At 50.8% G+C, this 21599-nt stretch overlaps 1 protein-coding gene across 1 annotated transcript in view; it reads right to left on the bottom strand.

The window, feature by feature from the left end:
• Positions 1-21599, bottom strand: part of PACRG (parkin coregulated) — a 367271-nt gene that overhangs the window by 149622 nt on the left and 196050 nt on the right. The window contains exon 4 of the mRNA XM_045843455.1: positions 9800-9949. Within this exon, the coding sequence (XP_045699411.1) occupies positions 9800-9949 (150 nt within the window). The remainder of the gene's footprint in view (positions 1-9799; positions 9950-21599) is intronic.

The raw sequence follows: 21599 nt of genomic DNA, 5'->3' as shown, positions 1-21599 counted from the left end.
GCGTTCCCGATACACCTGCCCCCGGCCTGGGAGGGTGGAGAGGTGCCTGGGGGGCCCTGGATGTGTGTGTCTGCAGTTCAGTGTTCCCCTGGCGGTCGGGTCCCTCGGGGCGAAGTGACACGGTGGGAGCCGCGTGGTGACGTGAGAACAACGGAGCTGAGGAGGTGAACCTGGGGCTCCCTGGACGGGAGGCCTGGACCCTCGGGCCGGGAAGGGCTCACACGGGAACCGCAAATGTGGACGGCGGTGAGCGGAGGGCAGCGTCTGCCTGCGGGCTCCGGTGAGCCCCGGGGGCGGGCAGGCCTCGGCGACCCAGGGCCTTCTGGTGACACAAACACCCCAGCTCTGTTCTGAAAGGGGGGCCGGGCCCCGGGAAGGAGCGGGAACTCTCTTTGGGGGGCAGGGGGGGCATCTAGCAGTAAAAGCGTGTCTGCTCTGGAGTATTTCTGCAAGCAGGAGTCGCTAGCGTCTGGAGAGCACCCTTCGTATCGCAGTTCTGACTGCTGGCAATAAAAAAAGATACTGGCTCTTGAATATGCATTTTGCATCTAACACCTTAATAAATGATCGCATTAACGCTAGTAGATGCCACTTAATTATCTCGAAGGGACTGCACCGTGACACCACACACACACAGCCCCCGTGGCGCAGAGGACAGACCTGCAACATTTACCTAACACCTGCTCATCAGTTAGCCCGCATTCCGTCATCCACCCACTCCCCGCCCCCCTCGCCGCTGGCGGTGCCGGGGGCTCGATCTATCTCCCTGCAGCTCTCGGCGGGTCGGTGGGCCCTGGCTCGACCACCTCCTCAGGCGCCCACTTTCCACACCAGGGCCACCGAGGCACGGGGCAGCTGTGTAACCCATCGCAGACCACTCCGCGGGCCAGCCCTGAGGCAGGGCGCACACCCGGGGAAGCCGAGGCCGGAGCATCTGCCCTTAAACCCCATCCCGTTTCTCGTCTTTAACGCGCGCATCATTCCACCTGCCCCTGTCCGCCAGGTGAACCCCCGTTTGTCCGTCCAGATCCCATTCAGGCACGAAGCCGCTGAGTCTTCTCGCCCAGGTGGGACAGGGCCCGGTGCAGGGGACGCAGTCCGCCGCCCTGCGTGGCTCCCCAGGGGCTGGGGGCAGCGGCGCCCTTGGGTGACTGTGGGGTATCGGGGCAGCCCCTGGGGCCGAGGGAGCGTTTGCTCACCTCTCTGTTAGGGCGCGGCATTCCTGAGGGAGAACAGCCGTTCCCTGCATCTCCCCTCCTCCGAACGCACCCGGTCCTCTTGCTTTCCCAGCTGAGCCACCCTCTCCTGCCGGAAGGAAGGGGAGACTTGTTCTGTTGAAGGAGAGACTTCTCTTTCATGGGGGTGCCGTGAGCAGAAAGCCCACCCAACCTCTAGCTTTATTTACCAAGGGTGGCGGCATCTGAGCCCCACACACCTCGGGGCCTGTCCTGGGCCGAACAGTGTCCCCCAACTCCACGCCTTTCTGGAACCCCCAAACATGGCCGACATTCGGAAACAGGGTCATCGTCGACCTCGTGAGTGAAGGGAAGACGAGGTCGTCCAGGCTGGGGCGGGCTTCGCCCAGTGCTTCCGGACGCTGGTGTCGTCACAATAACAGGGGACGGGACACAGAGATGGACACGGGGGCAAGGTCGTCGGAGGGACGCCACTGAGAGCCAGGAGCCCCAGGGACGGCTGGCACCACCAGGAGCTGGCGACAGGCAGGGACAGTCTCCCCCAGAGACACCTCGGATCTGGACCTCTGGGCTCCAGAACTGTGACACAGTGAATTTCTGTGGACGCTGCCCCGATGCAGTCCTGTGTCACGGTGGCCCCAGGGCGCTACATCCCAGCCATCAGGACGGGGTTCTGAGGCCTGCGGTCACCACCGCCAGGTCACACGTTTCTAGATCCAGGCAGACGCCTCTGAGGTGTGCTCACCCTCCAGGCAGGGCAGGTAGAGGCCACTGGCATCCTGCCCCCGCCCCCGGCGCGGGTCTCTACGAGGGCGTGGAGCGGCAGATAACCCGAATACAACGGTCTGAGTGAGGGGACCTAGGGCAGGGCTGAATAAACCAATGCTGGTCACGCAGACGGAGACTACGTTCCATGCAGACGTGTATGAAGCGCCCATTTCTTCCAGGTGTGCCGCGCTCCGCACAGGTGACGAGCACCTGCCACAAACAGTTTGCCCGAGTGGCACGAACGACCCAATACGTGACAGTAAGTGAGGGAGCGGTGCAGACCACAGGGCCCCACGTGCACCAGCCGCTCTGTCGTTCTGCTTCGGGGTCTGTGTGGACCAGCTGGTGACACCTGGGCAGAGGAGTGCAGGGGACGGGGCACAAATACACACACACGCACACACACACACACACTCACGCGCTCGTCCCCAGCCCAGCTGGCGGGAGTGGCGGCCCCGGGGTTCCGACGCGGCCCCCCGCACACTCACGCTGGAACGCCCCTTCACTGCTTTCGAGCCTGACAAGCCTGATGACCTCCAAGGAACTTGGAGGCAGCTTTCTCAAACACGAACCCGTGGGCTCACAGCTGTGCGGAAGCCCACGGAGGGGGGGCCTGGAACGCAAAGTTAAACGGAAAGCTCTCTGAAATGACCTTCATACCGGCAAAGTACGGAACAGAAAAACGAAAGATTTCGGGGTAAACGGTTAGCTCTCGAAAGTCCGCCAGCCACGTCTTCAAGGCTCGTGAGAACAGGCCCCTAGAACCCAGAAACGTCTATGGGGATCTGCCCCGGGCTGGCCGAGACCTCTTCCGTGCTGGTGACGCGCCTTTCCAGAGCACTGTCGCCTGTCGCCCGTGGTGCTTGCAGGGGGGCGGGGAGACGGGGGAGACGGGGGAGTCGCGGGGCGGGAGGGGGCGGTGGAGGTGGGAGAGGGTATGGGGGGATAAATGGTAATGGATGAAAATACGATGAAAAGGGGAAAAAAGACGATCAGTTTGAAATATTTTTTTTTCTACGTTTCATAAACACCTTGAATTTCAGGGCCAAAGGCCTGACTGATGTGAATGTCCTAAACTTCAGTGACTCCGGCATCCTCACGGCCTCTCTGTGTGCGTGTGTCTGGATTCAGGGCTGCAGGGCCGTTTTCCAGGCGTGAGGCAGCCCGTAGCGGCACCCGGGCCCCGTGCTCTCCCGGGCGGACCCGGGCCCATCTGCGGCCCACGCACAGCAACGTGTCCTCTCACTGTCGCTTCTGCGTGTTCCACAGCGCACACGCGTGCTGCTGTCAAGGCTGCTGACACCCGAGTCTCCGAACTGTCCCGGGGGGGGGCGCCCGGCTCAGGACCACGGGTGCAGTCGGGGACAGAGGACCCAAAGCGAGGACTTTCCCCAGAGCATCCGGCCACCTGCTCAGGCCTGAAGATCGTGGCAGGGAGGGGCGGAGCTGAACACCAGTCACCCTGGGATGACTCCAGAGCCTGTCACTCAGTGGGCCACCTACCTGGCGTGGGGTGATCCACAGCAGGACGGACGGACCCCGTGGAACCACAGGGGTGACGCTGCTGGGGAACCAGGAGGCTGGGCCTCGGTCACAGGCTCCAGGGGCCCAACAGGGGACACATGGCATTCGGTCACCCGTTGGTGTTGCTAGGTAACAACTTATATGGCATTGCTACATTTGTACATAATTTCATATAACAATACGTGCACATAATACCGTACATGTACATAATGTTGCAGGATAATAGTGGCTATCTCTTTTCATTCCCACGCGAGGCCAGCCTCTGCAGGAAGCAGCTGGATACATTATCTCAATCGTCATGCCAACCCCACACAAAGGCACCCGCAGCTCTTCTTCATAGATGGAAGTACGAAGTTCAGAGGGTCACGGGACTTGCCTAAGCGTGCCTCTCTCCTGGCTCCAGAGCTTACCCTTCATTGCCCGTGACAACTCCCGTCTCAGGCGTATCTGCCGTTTTTACACGACAGCCCAGTTAAAGCCCGGGAGGCTGTTGTCCACAGACAGGAGCACAGAGCCACCCTCTCTCCCCCAGGGCGGGCCTGGCACTGCGTCTGTCTGAGCCTACGGAAGTGTCGCCGGGGCACAGGCTGCAGCTGCTGGCTCACGGGCCCCTGCCCTTCCCGTCCCCCGGGGCGACGCCATGCCGGGGGCTCCTCGCCGTGGTGACTGCCCGAGCGCCTGTCCAGTCCCAAGCCACTCCGAGAAAGCGCACCTGACGCTAAAACAGGACAGAAACTGCAGGAAGAGGCAGGCAGTGGGAGGAAACTCAAGCTTGTGATTCAAGAGAACACAGACAGGTCATTAAATTTGAGGAATACTCTCTCTCTCTCTCTCTCTCTCTCTCTCCTATTCTTCCTCTCTGTCATTTATGTCTGGTCTCATTCTCCAGCAGGTTTTGTTGTGGGATTTGGAAGAGCTATGTCTAAGTCGGAATTTAACAAGACATTCATTTACAAGAAAGACCAGGAGAGAAAAGAGGAAACCGAAATGTGTGAAGTTGCTCAAACGCATTGCAAGTGAGGGTGAAATGTTTTTCTAATGCTACACTCAGCACATTTTTAACATTATTTTAATTGTAAATAATCTGTTACCGAACACATCTGCTTAAATAAAGTAAGTATATATTGTTCTGCGAATACGGATAAAATATTTATAATCATAAAGCAGGATTTATTAAAATGCTATTACAGCTAAACTATGTTTATAGTGAAATACTGTTATAATTGGAAAACCCTGAGATAAGCTTCTGCTAATAAAACTGGATCCGTGGTCACACAGACTCTTGAAGAGCAGCTTTAGGTTTAACAGCTAGAATGCTCTGAGTCTGTAATTTGGCCCTCTGGAAATAAAGCAGACTGCATTCCGGCATCGTACTGACAGGTTTCTCCGATAAGGAGGAGACGAGGCTGAAGCTCCTATTTTTTCCCCCTCAAATGTCACAAAGATATTAAGCAGAAAATAGCTCAGTGTAGACTGCCTGGTGCATGCATTCAGAAATGTTCCCCAATAATTAGCCATATTCGGGACCAATTAAAGCTGTGGCAAAAACTATAAATCCCCCCACATAGACAAAATCTAAACAGGGAGACATTCCTAAGGCCAGTCATTTCTCTTGGTCAGCCCGTGAACGCCTGCGAGGTGAAGATTTGGGCAGAGAGTGGAATGAGGACGGCGGAGGGGACCCCGTATCTCGTTTGGTGGTCTGAGCTCCCGGAGACCTGTCTGGCGTTGACGCCACTGCGCCAACTGTTGCACAGCTTTCTGGAGCAGCAGGGAGACCCTGGTGGTCTTTCAGTATCACTGTCTCTCTTCTGTGATGCGGGAGGATACAGAATGAATGCTCAGGGTTCAGTCCCAGACGTGACTGTGGGTTGCAGTGCTGACCCAGCCTGGGTGGGACCGGGGGCCAGGGGCCCGCGCTCAGCTCCCACGCCAGCCAGGCCGTACAGAAGCAAAGGTGGATGCGGGGGCGGGGGGGGAAGTTTCAGAGAGGCAACTCTCACAATGAAAAAATGGAAACGGTAGGTGTGCCGTAGGCTTCTCCGAGGGCTGTTGAGAAGGCACTTGTGAGTCGCGTGCTTCAGGAACGTTCGCTGTGGGGGGGCTCTGGGAGGCGGCTGCTCCCCGACTCCTCCGCGTCTGGAGTAGCTCCAGCTCCACTGTCTCCAGCTCTCCCTTCTCATTCTGTCTCTGCCCCTGTCTCTGCCCCTGTCTCTCTCACGTCCATTAGCTCCTACCACAGCGTCCTTAGGGTTCCGTGTATGAACCGTAACTGACCAGTGTGTATGCGCAGACTCATTCTGTAAAGCCATGGAGATCGGGTTGGCCAATAAGTCCACTTAGGTTTTTTTTTTTTTTGGTAAAAGGCACATTTTTTTTTCATTTTTCACTAATAACCTTATTGATTTGGATATTTCTTCTTTTTTTAAAAAATATATTTTAGTGGTTATGCTATTACAATTGTCCCAATGTTTCCCCCTTTTCCGCCCTGCACCTGGTACCCCTATTCCCTCCGGCAATCACCCCCTTAGTTCATGTCCATGGGTCATGCATGTAAGTTCATTGGCTTCACATTTCCTGTGCTATTCTTAACATTCCCTGATCTATTTTGTACCTACCGTTCATGCTCCTCAATCCCTGTACCTTGTCCCCCATGTTCCCCTTCTCCCACCTCCCAGCTGACAACCCTCCAAGTGATCTCCATTTCTGTGATTCGGTTCCTGTTCTGGTCGTTTGCTTGGTTTGTATTTTTTAGATTCATCTGTTGCTGGTTGTGAGTTTGTTTCCATTTTAATATTCATAGTTTTGATCTTCTTTTTCTTAAAGAAGTCCCTTTAACATTTCATATAATAAGGGCTTGGTGATGATGAGCTGCTTTAACTTTACCTTGTCTGGGAAGCATTTTATCTGACTCTTCATTCTAAATGATAGCTTTGCTGGCTAGAGTCATCTAGGTTATAGGTCCTTGCTTTTCATCACTTTGAATACTTCTTGCCAGTCCCTTCTAGTCTGTAAAATTTCTTTTGAGAATTCGGCTGATGGTCTTAAGGGAACTCCTTTGTAGGTAACCCTCTGCTTTCCTCTTGCTACTTGTAAGATTATCTCTTTATCTTTAACCTTTGGCATTTTAATTATGATATGTCTTGCTGTGTTCTTCTTTGGGTCCAGTTTGTTTGGGATTCTCTGTTCTTCCTAGACTTGTATGTCTATTTCCTTCCCAAATTAGGGAAATTTTCTTTCATTATTTTTTTCAAATAAGTTTTCAGTTTTTTGCTTTTCCTCTCCTCCTGGCATCCCTATGATTTGGATGTTGGCACATCTGAAGATGTCCCAGAGGCTCCTTAGTCTATCTTCATTTAAATTTTTTTTTCTTCTTTCTGTTCTGATTAATGCTTTTTTCCTCCTTATGTTCCAAATCATTGATTTGATTCTCAGCTTCATTCCCTTCACTGTTGGTTCCCTGTAGATTTTTCTATATTTCACTCAGTGCAGCCTTTATTTCTGCCTGGGACTTTTTTATCCTGTTGCCATACACAATGAGTTCTTTGAGCATCCTGATAACCAGTATTTTGAATTCTGCATCTGATAGGTTGCTTATCTCCATTTCATTTAGTTCTTTTCCAGGAGTTTTGTTCTGTTTTTTTTTTTTTTCCCATTTGGACCATGTTCCTTTGTTTCCTCAGTTTGGCAGCCTCCCTGTGTTTGTTTCTGTGTATTAGGTAGAGCTGCTTTGACTCCATGTCTTAGTAGCATGGTCTATTGTACAAGAGTGGAGCTGTCAATTGCGTGTGGGGTAGAGTCTTAGGAGATCGCCAGGGTGGGGCAATCTGTCACCACTCTCTGGTTCTGTGTAGGGGAGGTCTTGAAGAGGGGACAATGCCGCTGCCAGGCTTTTGGAGGTTTGCCCGGGAGGAAGCTGTCTCCTGGCACTCGCCCTGTTTCCAGCCACTTCACTCTCTCCCTGCATGCCACTGGTGCCCTTCCAGCTGTCCCCCTGGTGCTGAATCCCAAAGGGGCTGGATCCGTGTATGTCCTAGGTAAGGTCTAAGTCCGTGTGGGCCCTGCAGAGGAGACTTCTGATAATTTGGCAGTTTCTTCCACCACCCCAACCCCCGCTGGTTTGTACAGACAGAAGTTATGGGGATTTATCTTCCTGGAGCTGGAACCCTGGGCTGCTGGATGGTTTGGTTTGGGGCTGGGATCCCTCGCTCCTGACGTATCCCTCCTGATTTTTATCCACCACATATGAATGTGGGACCACCCATTTCACCACCTCTCTGTGTCTCTGCCCCTCCTACCCACCTAGATGAACATGGCTTCTTTAAATCCTTGGCTGTTGGACTTCCATACAACTTCATTTTCTGATGGTTCTGGATGATATTTATTTTTTAGTCTAGTTGTAATCTTTTCTGTAGTTGTGTAACAAGGCAAAGTGTGTTTACCTATGCCTCCATCTTGACCAGAAGTCTGACTTAGATAGTTTGAGTATATCGGCTATCTCCCACATGGTAGAACATTGATTATTCTCACTTAATGTCTCCATTTCATTACTATCAACTTCAACTGGTCCACCCAACTGTAGAGCCATATCCAGTGAAAAATCTCCAGCACAAAATTTCTTAAACGGCCCTTGATATATTCAGTCAGTGACAGCACCTTTTACGTATACTGCACAAATCTTTTTTTGCCTTTCATTCACCTTTTTATATTTCTTGAAATAATAAAGCACATGTGCTGAAAATGTGGCTTATTTTCTTCCATCTTCAATACGAAAATGGCTACACAAAAATTTACCAGTTTTGATAAGTTTTTTTAAATGCATGCTGATATGATAGCTGTCACAACACAGTCTGACCAGACTGTTTCAAATGAAGTTAAAGACAACTACTAGAGCCCTTTTATGGAAAAACCAAATGAACTTTCTGGCCAAGCCAATACCCATACAGTAAAAATACGCTTCTGAATTAAGAATGTTTAACAATGATTTTCCATATAGTAAGAATGCTGTTACTAGAACTTGCAGTTTAGACCATGAAATACTCAATTACTAATATCCAATTTTTGCTTCCCTGAAAGAGTAACCACCTCCTCTGACTGTCTGCATGAACTCACAGCTCTTCAGAGGTTCCAAAATGGAAATCCACGCACTCCATTCTGGGTCTTCTTAAGCTTCCACACCCCCAGGTGAGGTTCTGTTTACTAAATATTTTAATATGAAACATACAAGTAGGTCCGGCAATTGAGAATCAGCTAACAGCTCTCTGAGAATTTTATGATTTCCTGAATAATCTGCCTGAGTAGATGTTTAAAAGAACTTTGGGAGTAATATACAAAATAGTGATTCTAAATAAAATACTTGTTTAAACATAACCTGTGGTGGGAGCTGCCACACACCCCATTTTTTGTTTGATTTTTTTCCCCCTATGTACAATGAGAGCACATCGCAAACTTTTCATGCAGTGTTCACTGAATTACTAACTTACTCACACGGATGTCCGGAATTAACTTTCATGTTGACTTACACCACGCTGAGGGAAAGTACGGAACTTCAAATTTAGCAACATACAAGGAAATTACGTTCACAGAGTTTCAAGAGGCAGAAAAAGAAACTCACATTCTCGGTGAACAGATGCGCACCCACCTCCTGCCAAGGGTCGGTCACCACAGCTCCTCAGGCATTTGCGGAGGTAAAGCACGCTCACCTGAGCCGCTCCGGACCTTCCACGACTTACAAACTAACGTTTCAACAAATAAATGTTCCGGCATGTATACATATGTGTATATTTTTAAACAGTACTTACCATCAACTGAGTAGCTACAAGTTATGTATTTTTCTATTCATTTTTTTAGAAATGGAAATATATATTAAAACTCTCCAAACCACCTGTACCACATTTGATTAGGTGTTGCTTTCAAAATTCATCTTGAATCAACAAAAACTACAATCTTAACAGGAAGGTATCTAAAGGTAGAATCACTATCAAGAGAAAGGACAAACTCGAAACGTACTAATGTATTCCAAAAACGATTAAAAATAACTTCACGACAGAATGGCCGGCAGATCACAGAGCTGCTTCAGTGCATCTGGACTAAGTGAGCTGCGCGTGTGAGGAGTAATCAATGCAGTTGTTGATTTCACTGCTGCCCGGGGAGCAGGAGGAGGCGCGGTGGGGATTATGCTATTTAAACCTCCACGTGGATCTCGGTTTATCCGCAATAATAAATCCTAAACGGGCTGCTAGTGAACTGCGCTTCAAACCACCGCCCCTTTTCAGGCCTCGGCAGGCGCACTGCCTTGTGGGATCACTCACCGTTCATGTTCTTGAAGATGTTCAGGATGGGGAGGATCTGGCGGTAATAGGGAACCAGGGCCTCGCCCACCATCTCGGCCGACAGGACCAGGTGCTGGATGACTTTGAGAGTGACGCAGATGACCTGCCGGTTCCGGAGGTTCAAGGCATCTGAACGGCAGGAAAAGGAACAGGCCAGAATGAAGAGCGTGAATCTCCACATGCTTAGGTGCATCGACTTGGTGGGCGGTTTATCTAAGCGGTCCTCTGCTGGGGACCGCCGAGGGGGTGGGCCTCATTGTTACAGCTTCGCAGGACACGCTGCCGCCCGTTACACTATCAGCACCATCTGGTCGGGGTGCTGCTTGTGCTCCCCACTGAGCGGGACCCCTCAGCCACCCTCCCATCTCTCCCAGGGAGGCCGTGACGCACGGGGGGCATGAAAGGGGACAGAGTTGAAGGACGCCCTGAGGGTGACAACAGACACATTTCCTGTTAACAACCCACCCTGCTCTTAAAACCGGCACCGAGACGCAAAGGCTAGTTTGGGAGCCGGGACAGGTGCATGCGGGGGTGGAGGCTGCAGGCTGGTGGCTCACGCCAAGGCTGTTTTTGGTAGAAGGGAATGCAAACTATGTTTACACGCTCGAGGATGCAGGGAAGGAAAGCCAAGTCTTGAGTGTCTAGAACTTGAAAAGGAATCAGCCGTAACTAACTGCGAGAGGCCAGAGAAACACCGAGTGGTTCTAAGGAGCCCTTGCGGATGCAGGAACCGGCCGCACCGCGGGGTAGGATGGGACACGGGCGGCGATCACAGGCTCACAGCACGGTGCCGTGTGCTCCTCCCCCGGGGAGGACCAGAGCGCCCCAGGCCAGCACGCGGCCACTGACCGAGTGAACCCGGCCCGCAACCCCACACTCCCCCGGCCCCGGGCTCCTCGATCATGGGAATCTGACCGGCTCTCTAAGATGACTGAAGGTTTGCAGATTTGAGTAGAAAGCATGTATCATAGAAGACGACTCAAAGGGGGTGACTCACACACTGTGATGCCCCAGACTGTTCCAGGTCAAAGGCCCTTATTTGTAAGATAGTCTACCCTCATTAAAAAAAGAAAGGTTGACTATGACCTTGAAGCACGTGCCCCTTACGGAGGGACGAAAGGAACCAGGCTTTCGAAAGGGATGTTGCCACACGCAGAACACCCGTGAGGCCCTCCTGCATCATCCTGGAACTCCGGGCCCTGTTCCCAACCTCCTGGACCTGGAGGGCCCTTCAAAGTCGGTTTGTCCCAAAGGTAAGTTTCTGCCGCAGACTTTCTCTTGGTCCCGTCTCCCATGCTTAGGAACGCCACAGCCCGGTTCCCGGCCGGGCAGGGCCAGGTCCTGTCTCTCATCCCTCACGGTCCTCGCATCCCCAGGTCTTCTTGGTTTGTCTTTGTAATCTCTCTTGAATGTATGCCCTCCTATACATCCCCTCCCCCACTACCCTGGTCTCCCGACCCCTCCCCCCCTGCCCTGGTCTCCCCACCCTCTCCCCCCTGCCCTGGTCTCCCCACCCTCTCCCCCCCTGCCCTGGTCTCCCCACCCTCTCCCCGCTGCCCTGGTCTCCCCACCCCCTCCCCCGCTGCCCTGGTCTCCCCACCCCCTCCCCCCTGCCCTGGTCTCCCACTCCCTCCTCCACTCCTCAGCTGCTCCCCACACCCTCACCTATCCCCGCAACCTGTCTTCCCACACTGCTGCTGGGTGAACCCCCCTAGAATCTGTCCAATGACCTCGGCATCTGCTCACAGCACACAGTCAGCACCCCCCGACCCCACTTCCTGCAGAATGAGGTGCACGCCAGCCAGTCACAAGGGTGACACTGAGGGTAAGTTTGAACCCAACTGAGTTCTCAGTAAAGAATGTAAGACGATAAGGTGTCATTCGGCGGTTGCACAGCTCTTTCCTCTGGAACCACAAACAAGTTTTAAAGATACGATGGGGTCAGCTCTGCCTTCTCTGGCAACAAGAAGGGGGCTGGCACACGAGAACCCCCCCGGCAGCCCCCAGCCCCTCGCGCAGAGCGCATTCTGTCGGGGAGCAAACACAGTCCGGGTATGAACGGAGGTGGCCGGGGAGCCGACCCACATGGAGCGGTAGGTGGCCCTCACTCCAGCATTTAGCCGCCCCCGTACCGCACCGGGTGAGCCAGGCCCTCCCGCACACGTGTCCCCCCGACCACTGAAGACAGAACGCTGCGACTTGGCCCAGGAGCCTCCGCAACGCGAGCATCCGGGGCAGGGTGTCAGAAAGCCGCGGGCAGGTGAGGAAGGGCAGGTAGAGATTCCCACAACCAGTGCGGGGGGGAGGGTAGAGAGGGGCCTTTTCCTGGTCTCATCCCACCCCCAAGTTCCCTCTTTTCCGGCCGTCCGCGATCACCACCCCCGCCAGCCGGCTGAGCTCAGAGTCGCCGCCGAGAACCGGGAGCGGCGGAAACGCTGCCCCGAGGAGGACGGATCACGGGCAGGGGCTGCGCTCAGGGAGCCCCCTACCACTGAGTCTGCTCCCAGGGAGCCCCCCACCGAGTCTGCACCTGCTCGGGGTTGGGGGCCGCGCGGAGCCGGGAGGCCCTGGTGCAGGCGGCGGCGCCCATGGGTCCAGCACCTCCGTGCGCCGGGGATGACACCCCGAGCACTCCGCGTGTGTCTGTCTCCCTGGTCCCCACTCGCCACGGGCTCACCGAGAACATGCTACACACGCCAGTCACGGTGCTCAGACTCGGGAACACAGCGCCGACGACCGCGACGCCCCCTGCTGGGGGGTGCACGGTGCGGAGGAGGAGAGGGGACACGCTCTACCGGTGTGAGCAGGGGTCGTAAGGAGGGCGGGACGTTTAAACAGCAGATCAAAGGGGGCATTGGGACCGGTCTAGAGGGTCCGGAATGCTCCAGGACACAGGGACAGACCGAGAGGTGAGTGCGCATCAGGTAGGCGAGGAGTGTTCCAGGAGAGGGAGCGGGTGCTAGAGACAGGGCCCCCCTCCTGCAAAGAGGAGTCCCCCCTTCACCAGGAGCCCTGCCCCGGCTCATGTGGACAGGAGTTCCGTTCAGGGATGTGTGACCCAAGCCCCGGGTGGCGCAGAAACGGCCTCCCACGTGGGGGTGTCACTGGGTGGGTGTTTCTGGTGGGATCCTTTAGACGCGGTGGGAAGACACATGCAGGTGCGGGCTGGTGCCGAAAGGGACGGTGCGGCTGCAGCCCCTTTTGCCCCGGCCGAACGACCCCTGGCTCCCGAGTTGCCTCATCAACCAGCCGGGATGGGATCGGGTGTGTGAGACCGGGGCTGCTGCCTTTCCTCTCCGCTCACCCTTCCCTCCTGCTCCCCCCCGCCCCCCACAAAGAGGACTCACAGCCCCGTGCAGCTAAATGTTTTGTGAACTGCTCATGGAAGACCAGACATTGAAACAGAACCACACGAGCATATTTTTTAATATATATTCAAGTAAGTGTATAATTGAGTGCATTTAATTCTCACTGCATGTTGTGGATTCTGTTTTTTTTTGTTTTTTTTGTTTTTTTTTTTTTTCAAGAAAGCCTTTCTGTGGACCCTGCAAAATCACAAGCAGGAGAGCCTACGGAGGGTATCGGGGGAGGCGGCTGTCCGGGCAGGGGCACAGCCCACCTGGGGACTGCAGAGAAGCCTTCAGTGGCCAGAGTGGCTGCTGAGTGCCGGCCTTCCACGGCACTCTTCGGTTACGGTGAGCACTCCACGCCCGCAGTGAGACAGGCTCGCGTGGGCTCATCCATGACCAATGCCGGACTGTTGCCGTAGGGAACACTCGGATGAAGGAGTCAACTTTTCATTCGCATGAGTAACAATGACCTCCAACTTTTGCTGTTTAGCTTTACGCCTATATGTATAGTTCATCGATCACTTAGGGATAAATTAATTGTCTCCCTCACGATGGCTTGTCATAGCTATTAGGAAATGATTATTTCACTTGATGACAACCCCTGCAAATCAACGTGGTGGTGTGAAATGTTATCGGACTGGCAGTGACTGACAGGTATCAGGTTGGCCAAAAAGTCCATCACGTTTTCTCTGCACGACGGCTCTGGCAGTGCTGAGCTGTCTTTAACTTCATTTGAAACGGTTTTGTTAGATGGTGTTGTGACAGCTGTCATGTCATTGTGACAGCTGTCATATCAGTGCGCATTTAAAAAACAAACTTCATCAAGACTGGTGAATTTTTGTGCAGCCCTTTTGAAATTGAAGGTGGAAGATACGCAACATTTTTGGTGTATTATGCTTTGTTATTTCAAAACAGGTAAAAACACAACTGAAATGCAGAAAAAGATTTGTGCTGTTATGTAGAAGGCGCTGTGACTGATCGAAGGTATCAGAAGTGGTTTGTGAAGTATCTTGGTACTGTTGACATTTTGGCCAAATAACCCTTTGCTGTGGGGCTGTCTTAGGCACTGGAAGATGTTTAGCAGCACCCCGGCCTCTACCCACTGGAAGTCAATAGTGGGAGACAGCCGACATCCTCAGAATACCCAAACCAATAAAGCCAGTGGTGAAAATGAAAAACCGTGTCTTTTATTTTACAGAAAAAGTGTAATGGACTTTTTGGTCAGCCCAATAAAATGCCTGAACTGTAACTCCTACTGGGCTTGGAAATGGGACCTCATGTCCCCCTGAGTGACCAAGGAGTGGCCCTCAAACCTTGACAGCCATTGCAAAATAAAGCCGGGGACGTACTGGAGAAGCCCCTTCATTCGGCCAAGATTTCCACTTCAGTTCCTCTATTTTCCTTTCTCATTCTCAGGGAATTAAGATATTCTGTTAAGTTGGAAGTGGTTTTTTTTTTCTTCTAAATATACCAGTAGAATTAAATTAAAAAGCATTTTTTTTGGAAACAAAGTTCTATTTTGTTTGGAAAGTTTGTCAACAGATATAAAGAGAATGTGATGCTTCAGCCTGAAAAACAAGTAACGTGTTTTGTCTTGTGGGGATGGCCCTGAGAGCCATGGTCAGGACTGAAGTGAGGACTCGGGACCCCAGGTTCAAGGTCTGGGAGAGGGCCTTGCATGAGAAGCCTGCTGATGCCTTCTCTCAGCAGTGGGGCCTTTCTGTTCAGAAAGTGGATTTCCCCTGGCTGGCGTAGCTCAGTGGATTGAGCGCAGGCTGCGAACCAAAGCGTCGCAGGTTCGATTCCCAGTCAGGGTACATGCCTGGGTTGCAGGCCACAACCCCCAGCAACCTCACATTGATGTTTCTCTCTCTCTCTCTCTCTTTCTCCCTCCCTTCCCTCTCTAAAAATAAATAAATAAAATTAAAAAAAAGAAAGTGGATTTCCACTGGAGTGCTTTCTGCCTTCAAGAATCATCAACAAGGCAGAGTTCTCAGATATACAGACATTGCTATAGAATAAGGACAAATAATTTAAAGTCAGAGTGGTGAAACATTCATCTTAGATCGTTATAAGTTACGTGCATGATTTTCTCAAGCATGAAATCTATTATTGCTATAATTTTTGTAAAAAGAGAACATTTTCCACTATTAGATATGGCTCACTACTGTGGAATCAGGAGGAATGGAAATATTTCTACTTCTTCCAATCCCTGAAGCACCAAACAAAACAAAAAAGCAAACAATCAATTCTAAACGATACTTTTAATGCATGTTACTATAAATGTTAATATCCTTGACATAAAAATAGCGATCACAAACCAACAACAGATGAAATCTTCTACTTTAAAAGTGGGCAAAGAATGTGACTGGATAAAACACAAATTGATAAATACAAATGAACGACTATTCTAGAATGTTCAACTTCAGTGACAATCAAACGAAACAAAGCACTGCCTCATAATTTTGAATATCATATTAAAAATCGTTTTTAAGGATGTAAAGCAGGTGTGGAAACTGAGGCACCCTCACAGACACCACACGGCGGGCCACGGGTCTTCCCAGCGTCGTGTGTGTGCACGCCGGGACCCCGCAGTGCCACGCTCGGGCATTCGGTCTACTGAAGGGGGCAGCCGTGCAGAAAGTTCCGGAAGGGAGGGTGTGATAGGTACTTTTACTTGTAATTAGAAACAACCTAAATGTTTCAAAAACAATGGCTTATTTAAGCAAAATCTTGTATATCCATACAATGGAAAATGAGGAAGTTATTAAAGTCATCTGATAGAAAAATATTTTTTTTTATTTTTTTTTAGAAAGTATTTTTTTTTAAAGATTTTATTTATTTATTTTTAGAGAGGGAAGGGAGGGGGAGAGAGAGAGAGAGAGAGAGAGAGAGAGAGATCAATGTGCGGTTGCTGGGGGTTATGGCCTGCAACCCAGCAATGTACCCTGGCTGGGAATCGAACCTGGGACACTTTGGTTCCCAGCCCACGCTCCATCCACTGAGCTACGCCAGCCAGGGAGAAAAATATTTTAATGACAGGAAAATGTTTGGAAGATACAGGTGAGTAAAGAAGTAGGCTGCAAAGCATATTTTCACTAGAATCTCCTGTTATAGAATAAAATATAAACAGAAAATACTAGAAATGTACATATTTAGATGTTAACAGGAGAGACTACATTTTCATAGGTATATGTAGACACAGGATTTTAGTCCACTAAAAACCAACCTTTTTACATTGCTGATGAAAAAAATATGAATATACTTCGTATACTTCCCTAAAAACATTACATTTCATGATTATAACTTTATGTGTGTTTAATGAAGCAGAATTTAAATGCTTCCTTATTCTTTCTCAATATTTTCTTGATTATTCTTAACCATATATATTTTGAGACAAACTTTAAAATAATTTGGTTAGGTTAAAAAATCTGCTTGGTACTTTGATTAAAATTCCAATAAATTTAGAAAATAACTTTAGGGAAAATTATCATTTTTCCTACTAAATCACTGGATCTTTCCATTAGAAATATATATATATAATCTTTAATTTTTCTTATTTTCAATTAAGCTGCTTTGAAAGCTTTATAGTATTTTCATGCAGATTTTGCATAGCTTTGTGAAATTTAGTCAGAAAATTTATATTTTGTTACTGTTTGTGTAAGATCATTTTATCCCGATATGCTTTCTAGAAATTATTGATAATAAATACATAAAAGCACATGAATTTTGTGTGCCCACTTGTAACTGCGAACTTACTTAATTCCCTTACTGGTGCTAATTGTTTTTGAGCAAATCCAGTGTGTTCTATAAGTAATATAAAAAATTGCTAAATTAATCTTTGCTTTCTAATTATCTTTGGCCATATGAAAGAGGCCAGATTTTCTAAAATATATATATATATATACATATGTACACATATACATATATATATAGTTGTAATGCTGAGAACAGACATTTTAGTTTTTCCTCTCATTCTTATTTCTTTTTCTTAAATAACTGATTTTTATTTTATTGTATAAAGTATAGATGTTATCTATTGTCATTTAATCATTTTAAGTGTACAATTCAGTGGCTTTAATTGTATTCACAATTAAAATGCTGCACAGTTGTATTCACAATTAAAATGTTGTACAGTTATCACCATTATCTATTTGTAAAACCTTTCTATCACCCAGAACAGAAATTCCTCACTCAATAGAAGCTCCCCCTCCCCTCCCCTCCAGCACCCAGTAACCTCTAATCTACTTCCTGTCTCAATTTGCCTATCATAGATGTCTTAAAGTATTTGAAGTATTGTTTTTCTGAAGTTAAAATGTTTCATTAATATTTGAGGTTGTGAGCCCAATATCGTATTAGCTGAACTGCATCCCAGTGAATATACATTTTGCTAGCTTAGAGGCACTAACCATATAATATTAAAGTACAGAATAGAAAAACCAACATAGGTTTTCAAACCAAATTTAGGTGTTGAAATGATGGAAGTGTTTCTCCTTCCAAAACAGGACTCAGTTGCTGTGCAGACACAGGGTGGACTGAGTCCTCACATTTTGGGACAATTAAAGCGTCACAGATTTAACTCAGCCACTGTAGACGTGGGGGGAGGAGCCCAGTGCTACAGTGCCTCCTGTAATCCACTGTTTTCTAGTAAGTGTTACATTAAAAAGCATTACTTTTCCCCTCATCCCTAGAGATAGATAGGCACTATCCCTACCCAAGATTCAGATTTTTCCACGTAGGCTCTGTCATTACAAGTGGAACACGCTTTCACTTCCCTGTTTCACAGACAAGAACACATTCTGGCTTGAGGACCGCAGAACACCATTTAGTGTTGAGTGGGTGTGCTTGGCCTTCCTTTTCGTTACACAGTTAGTGTCAAAGATGAAAGTACGCAGGCACCGGGATGGTCTCAACGTCCTGCCTCGGCGTGACGGATGGGCAGCTCCCCACTTCCCACGCACACACCGAGGAACGGGGCAACCCGACACTCTCCTGGCCAACCCCGTCACCGCCAACGCTGCTCCGCGGTGGCTCCATACAGACCAAACGCCTCCAACAGGGATGCAGCGTGGCCCGGTCACTACCCTGCTCTGTCCGAAAGCAGAGAGGGGCGTGTCTTGGGGGCACCCTGCTCCCCGGTCCTTCAACTGCTGGCTCAGCTCAGCTGGCAAGTGTGGGGTGACAGGGGGGATGACGGCCAAAGGGAGGGGGGACCCGGCCTCGGCAGGGCCCCACTCTCAGAGCTAAACCAGGCGAGGCTGCCGCGAACCTCCGTGGCGCCGTGCCCACCCCGCCGAGGACAGGCGTGTGCGCTTCCCGAGCGCCGACGCAGCAGCCCGAGTGAGCCGGGAGGGTCTGCGGACACAAGACGAGAAGGCTGAGAGCTGTGCCACGGAACAGGAAAAGGGGCGAATGCATCCGCTTCCGAGAAGGGGGGACCCTTTCCTCCCTGAGCAAAGAGTCTGCAAAACTACCCTGCGAAGCCTGACGCCAGTGTGTGGTTCAGGTCTGGGGTTGAGTAAGCAAGCGACCCGAGAGCCCCTGGGAAGAGAGTGTGAGGACCCGGCCGAGCGGGCTCCCCGGGACACGCCAGGCCAAGGACGCCTCACGGGGTGACAGGTGCGCTCGTCAGGGGCTGGTCACAGACTCACCCAGCGGGCGTCTGCCCAGGCTCCTCTTGCGTAGGCAAGACGGGGAAGCGGTTCAAAAGTTAGGCTTTCTCTCCTTGAATTGTGTGCACCCTCGAACCCAAGCAACAGGCACTGAAGGTTTGGCATCACCCTGCACGGTCCCCACCGGGACACTGTAGAGGCGTGACCTCCACCCAGTCCAGTTCCCCTGTGAGTTAGGAAGCAAACCGGACTCTCCAGGACAATTTGAATCCGTTTTCCTTTTGCATTTTGTTACCCAAATAATTCTAAGTCATATATACCCCTTTTCCACAGTTTCAGAACAAACTCGATATTTTCTTCTCAAATTAAAAACCATTGCTACTTCCTACAGTTATTGTCACTTATAAAAGGATCTTGCCTAGAAAATTTCAAGGTCTATATGTAAAACGAACAGACCACAAATGAAAGGTAACGCCTTTCAATGGTGTTAACTAGCTCCTTTCTAATTAAATAGAATTCTCAAAACAACTTTTGTATCATGATATGGATTCTCCTGTTTTATCCTTGCTTGGTCTGTTTTTTTTTTTTTTTCCAGGGGGTGTTCTTCAGTGAGAATATTTTGCTTTTGAAAATGTTGCTGCTTCAGTGGTGCCTGTGGAGGCTTGTCCTTTCTCGCTGGGCGACCTCAGCTCATTAGCGTTTTCTCCTAATGAGGCCGCTGTCTCGCGTGCTGTTTGTAGGTCAGCGATGTTCCGGGGGTTGTTGGCCGCGGCCGGGGTCACCTTGCCCTCGGGCCGACCACCACACACACGTGTGTGCTGCTGCCCAAACGAAGGATCACATGCGAGAATGTGGATGCATAAGCGAAAATTTGCTCTCGCCATTTTAATAATTTCTCCAATAAGTGGACAGCGTTACACCATTATCCTCTTTATTTGTTGTTTCGTATTAGGACTTCTTTCGAGACAGTTTTTGTATAATGTGCAGTGCCGTGGCGAGCCCAAATGGCAATTCACACTCTCGACTGTGACGCCCACGCCGAGTTCAGCACGGGCGGCAGCTCTGTAGCTGATGGAATTAACTTTGCGAATGTTTTGAGGCATCTAGTGTGCACTAACCAGCACTTTAGATGCTATGGGACGTACTACTTTCTAGCATCAGGTCCTAGATGACGTGAGAGGAAGAGTTCAGGTTCCATGGGCGTGGGAAGACGGTGGGAGGGGCAGGAGTGGAGGGCGGGGAAAGGGTGCAGACCAGGTCCTGCAGGGAAATCGCTGCTGGGGCGCGGCTTGAAGCTCCCTCAATGTCGGCTGCTCCGGACGGTGGGGGACGGTGGGACCAGGCGCTCCCGGGAGATGGCAAAGGGACGGGATGGGAGGACCACAGAGCACAGCGTGCACAGAAAGAAACTAAAAATAAAGCCCCAAGCTTGATTTGCAGCCAGATAGTTAATGGGAGTCCTTGAAGGTCATGCCAAAGGATTTAGAGTCTGCAGACACCAGGTGGGAGTCTGTCCTTGAGAAATGAACCTGCACCAGGTGGGACGGCGAGTTGAAAGGTTTTTCCAGTAAGAACTAAAGTGCATGGTGCGGGCCAGAAGGAGGGGTGGGGGTGTCACGGGAGAGAGTTCTGGGCTAGCGGGGCAGGTAGAAAACTGGAGGGAGGGGGCTCCGGGGCACAGGCACAAACAGAGGGGTGTACTGAACCCCCACGAGAAAGCCCGGCCCCCGCTGGCCCCTGAGCGCTGTGCACAGCAGGGAGGGCTGGCGAGGCCCCGAGGAGGAGCAGCAGCTGGAGATGGGAGAACTTCGGCTGCTGTCCACAGAGGAAGTTTGCAGCTGACGCTGAACAAGCTAACTGTCAGGATTAGAGCTGATGTTCTTCAGAAGAACGTAACAGAATCCAGAGACTCTACAATATGTGGTTGCTAGCGCCCATGGTGTGCTGGCTTGTTCCGGGCCCCTTGAGATCAGATGGGGCCCCCGCCCCCACCCGGGCTGGTCAGTGACCAGGGAATAGCAGGGAAATGTGTCAGCTTCCAGGATGGTGCATTCATGGTCACAGACACCCGTCTGGGGTCTCATTTCCTCTGCTCCGGTGACCAGTGACACTTGTCCGGCTAGGTCCCTGAGCCATGGCAATGACTACAGCCCCTGCCCACCTTGCGCAGGTGTGAGCTCACGAGAGACACACCTTTGCTTGAACACACTCACTGCTTCAAGGTCTTGATTTTGGAGATGGTTGGTATTGCGGCGTAACCCAGCCCATCCTGGTCGGTCAAGTTCCCTCAAGCACAGCAGGAGAGACCTCCTCTGGTCTCAGTGTGTTTTGAAGACAGTGTGTGGGGCCGAGAAGGGGCAGGCCGTGGGAGTCCAGATTGAAGCAGACAGGCGGAGGGGCCGAGGAGGACCGTCTCCAGGAAGAGAGAGAAAACCGTGGGTCGTCTGATGTTAGGAAAATAATGTTCACTCGCTAGATCCTGAAATAGTTGAAAAAATAGTACGAATGAAGCACACGGGACGAGAGGCAATTACCAATGCTAAGAAAATAAGCTGAGGAAAGTCATGGAGTCACAGCGGAGGTGTGATTCGCAGAGAACAGTGTGTGGTGGCGGTGGTGTTAGCAGCTGACGACCGACTCGACTGTGAGGTGGTGGCTGTGAAAGGGGGCAGGGGTGAAGGGAGGGCCACTTCCTGCCACTGCTCGGTGACCGGCAGCCCCCGCCAAAACCGTGTGGCCGGAACAACCAGACAGTGGGGACAGTCTCTCAAAGAAGTTCCCAAACCAAGTCTCTTTTTCCCCTTGTAATTAGTGACT

This window comes from Phyllostomus hastatus, unplaced genomic scaffold, assembly GCF_019186645.2.
Source record: "Phyllostomus hastatus isolate PE091 unplaced genomic scaffold, TTU_PhHast_1.1 phas_contig_40, whole genome shotgun sequence".
Classification (NCBI taxonomy): Eukaryota; Metazoa; Chordata; class Mammalia; order Chiroptera; family Phyllostomidae; genus Phyllostomus; species Phyllostomus hastatus.
The sequence above is the reverse complement of the archived record's forward strand: the minus strand, read 5'-3'. Positions and strand labels throughout refer to the sequence as shown.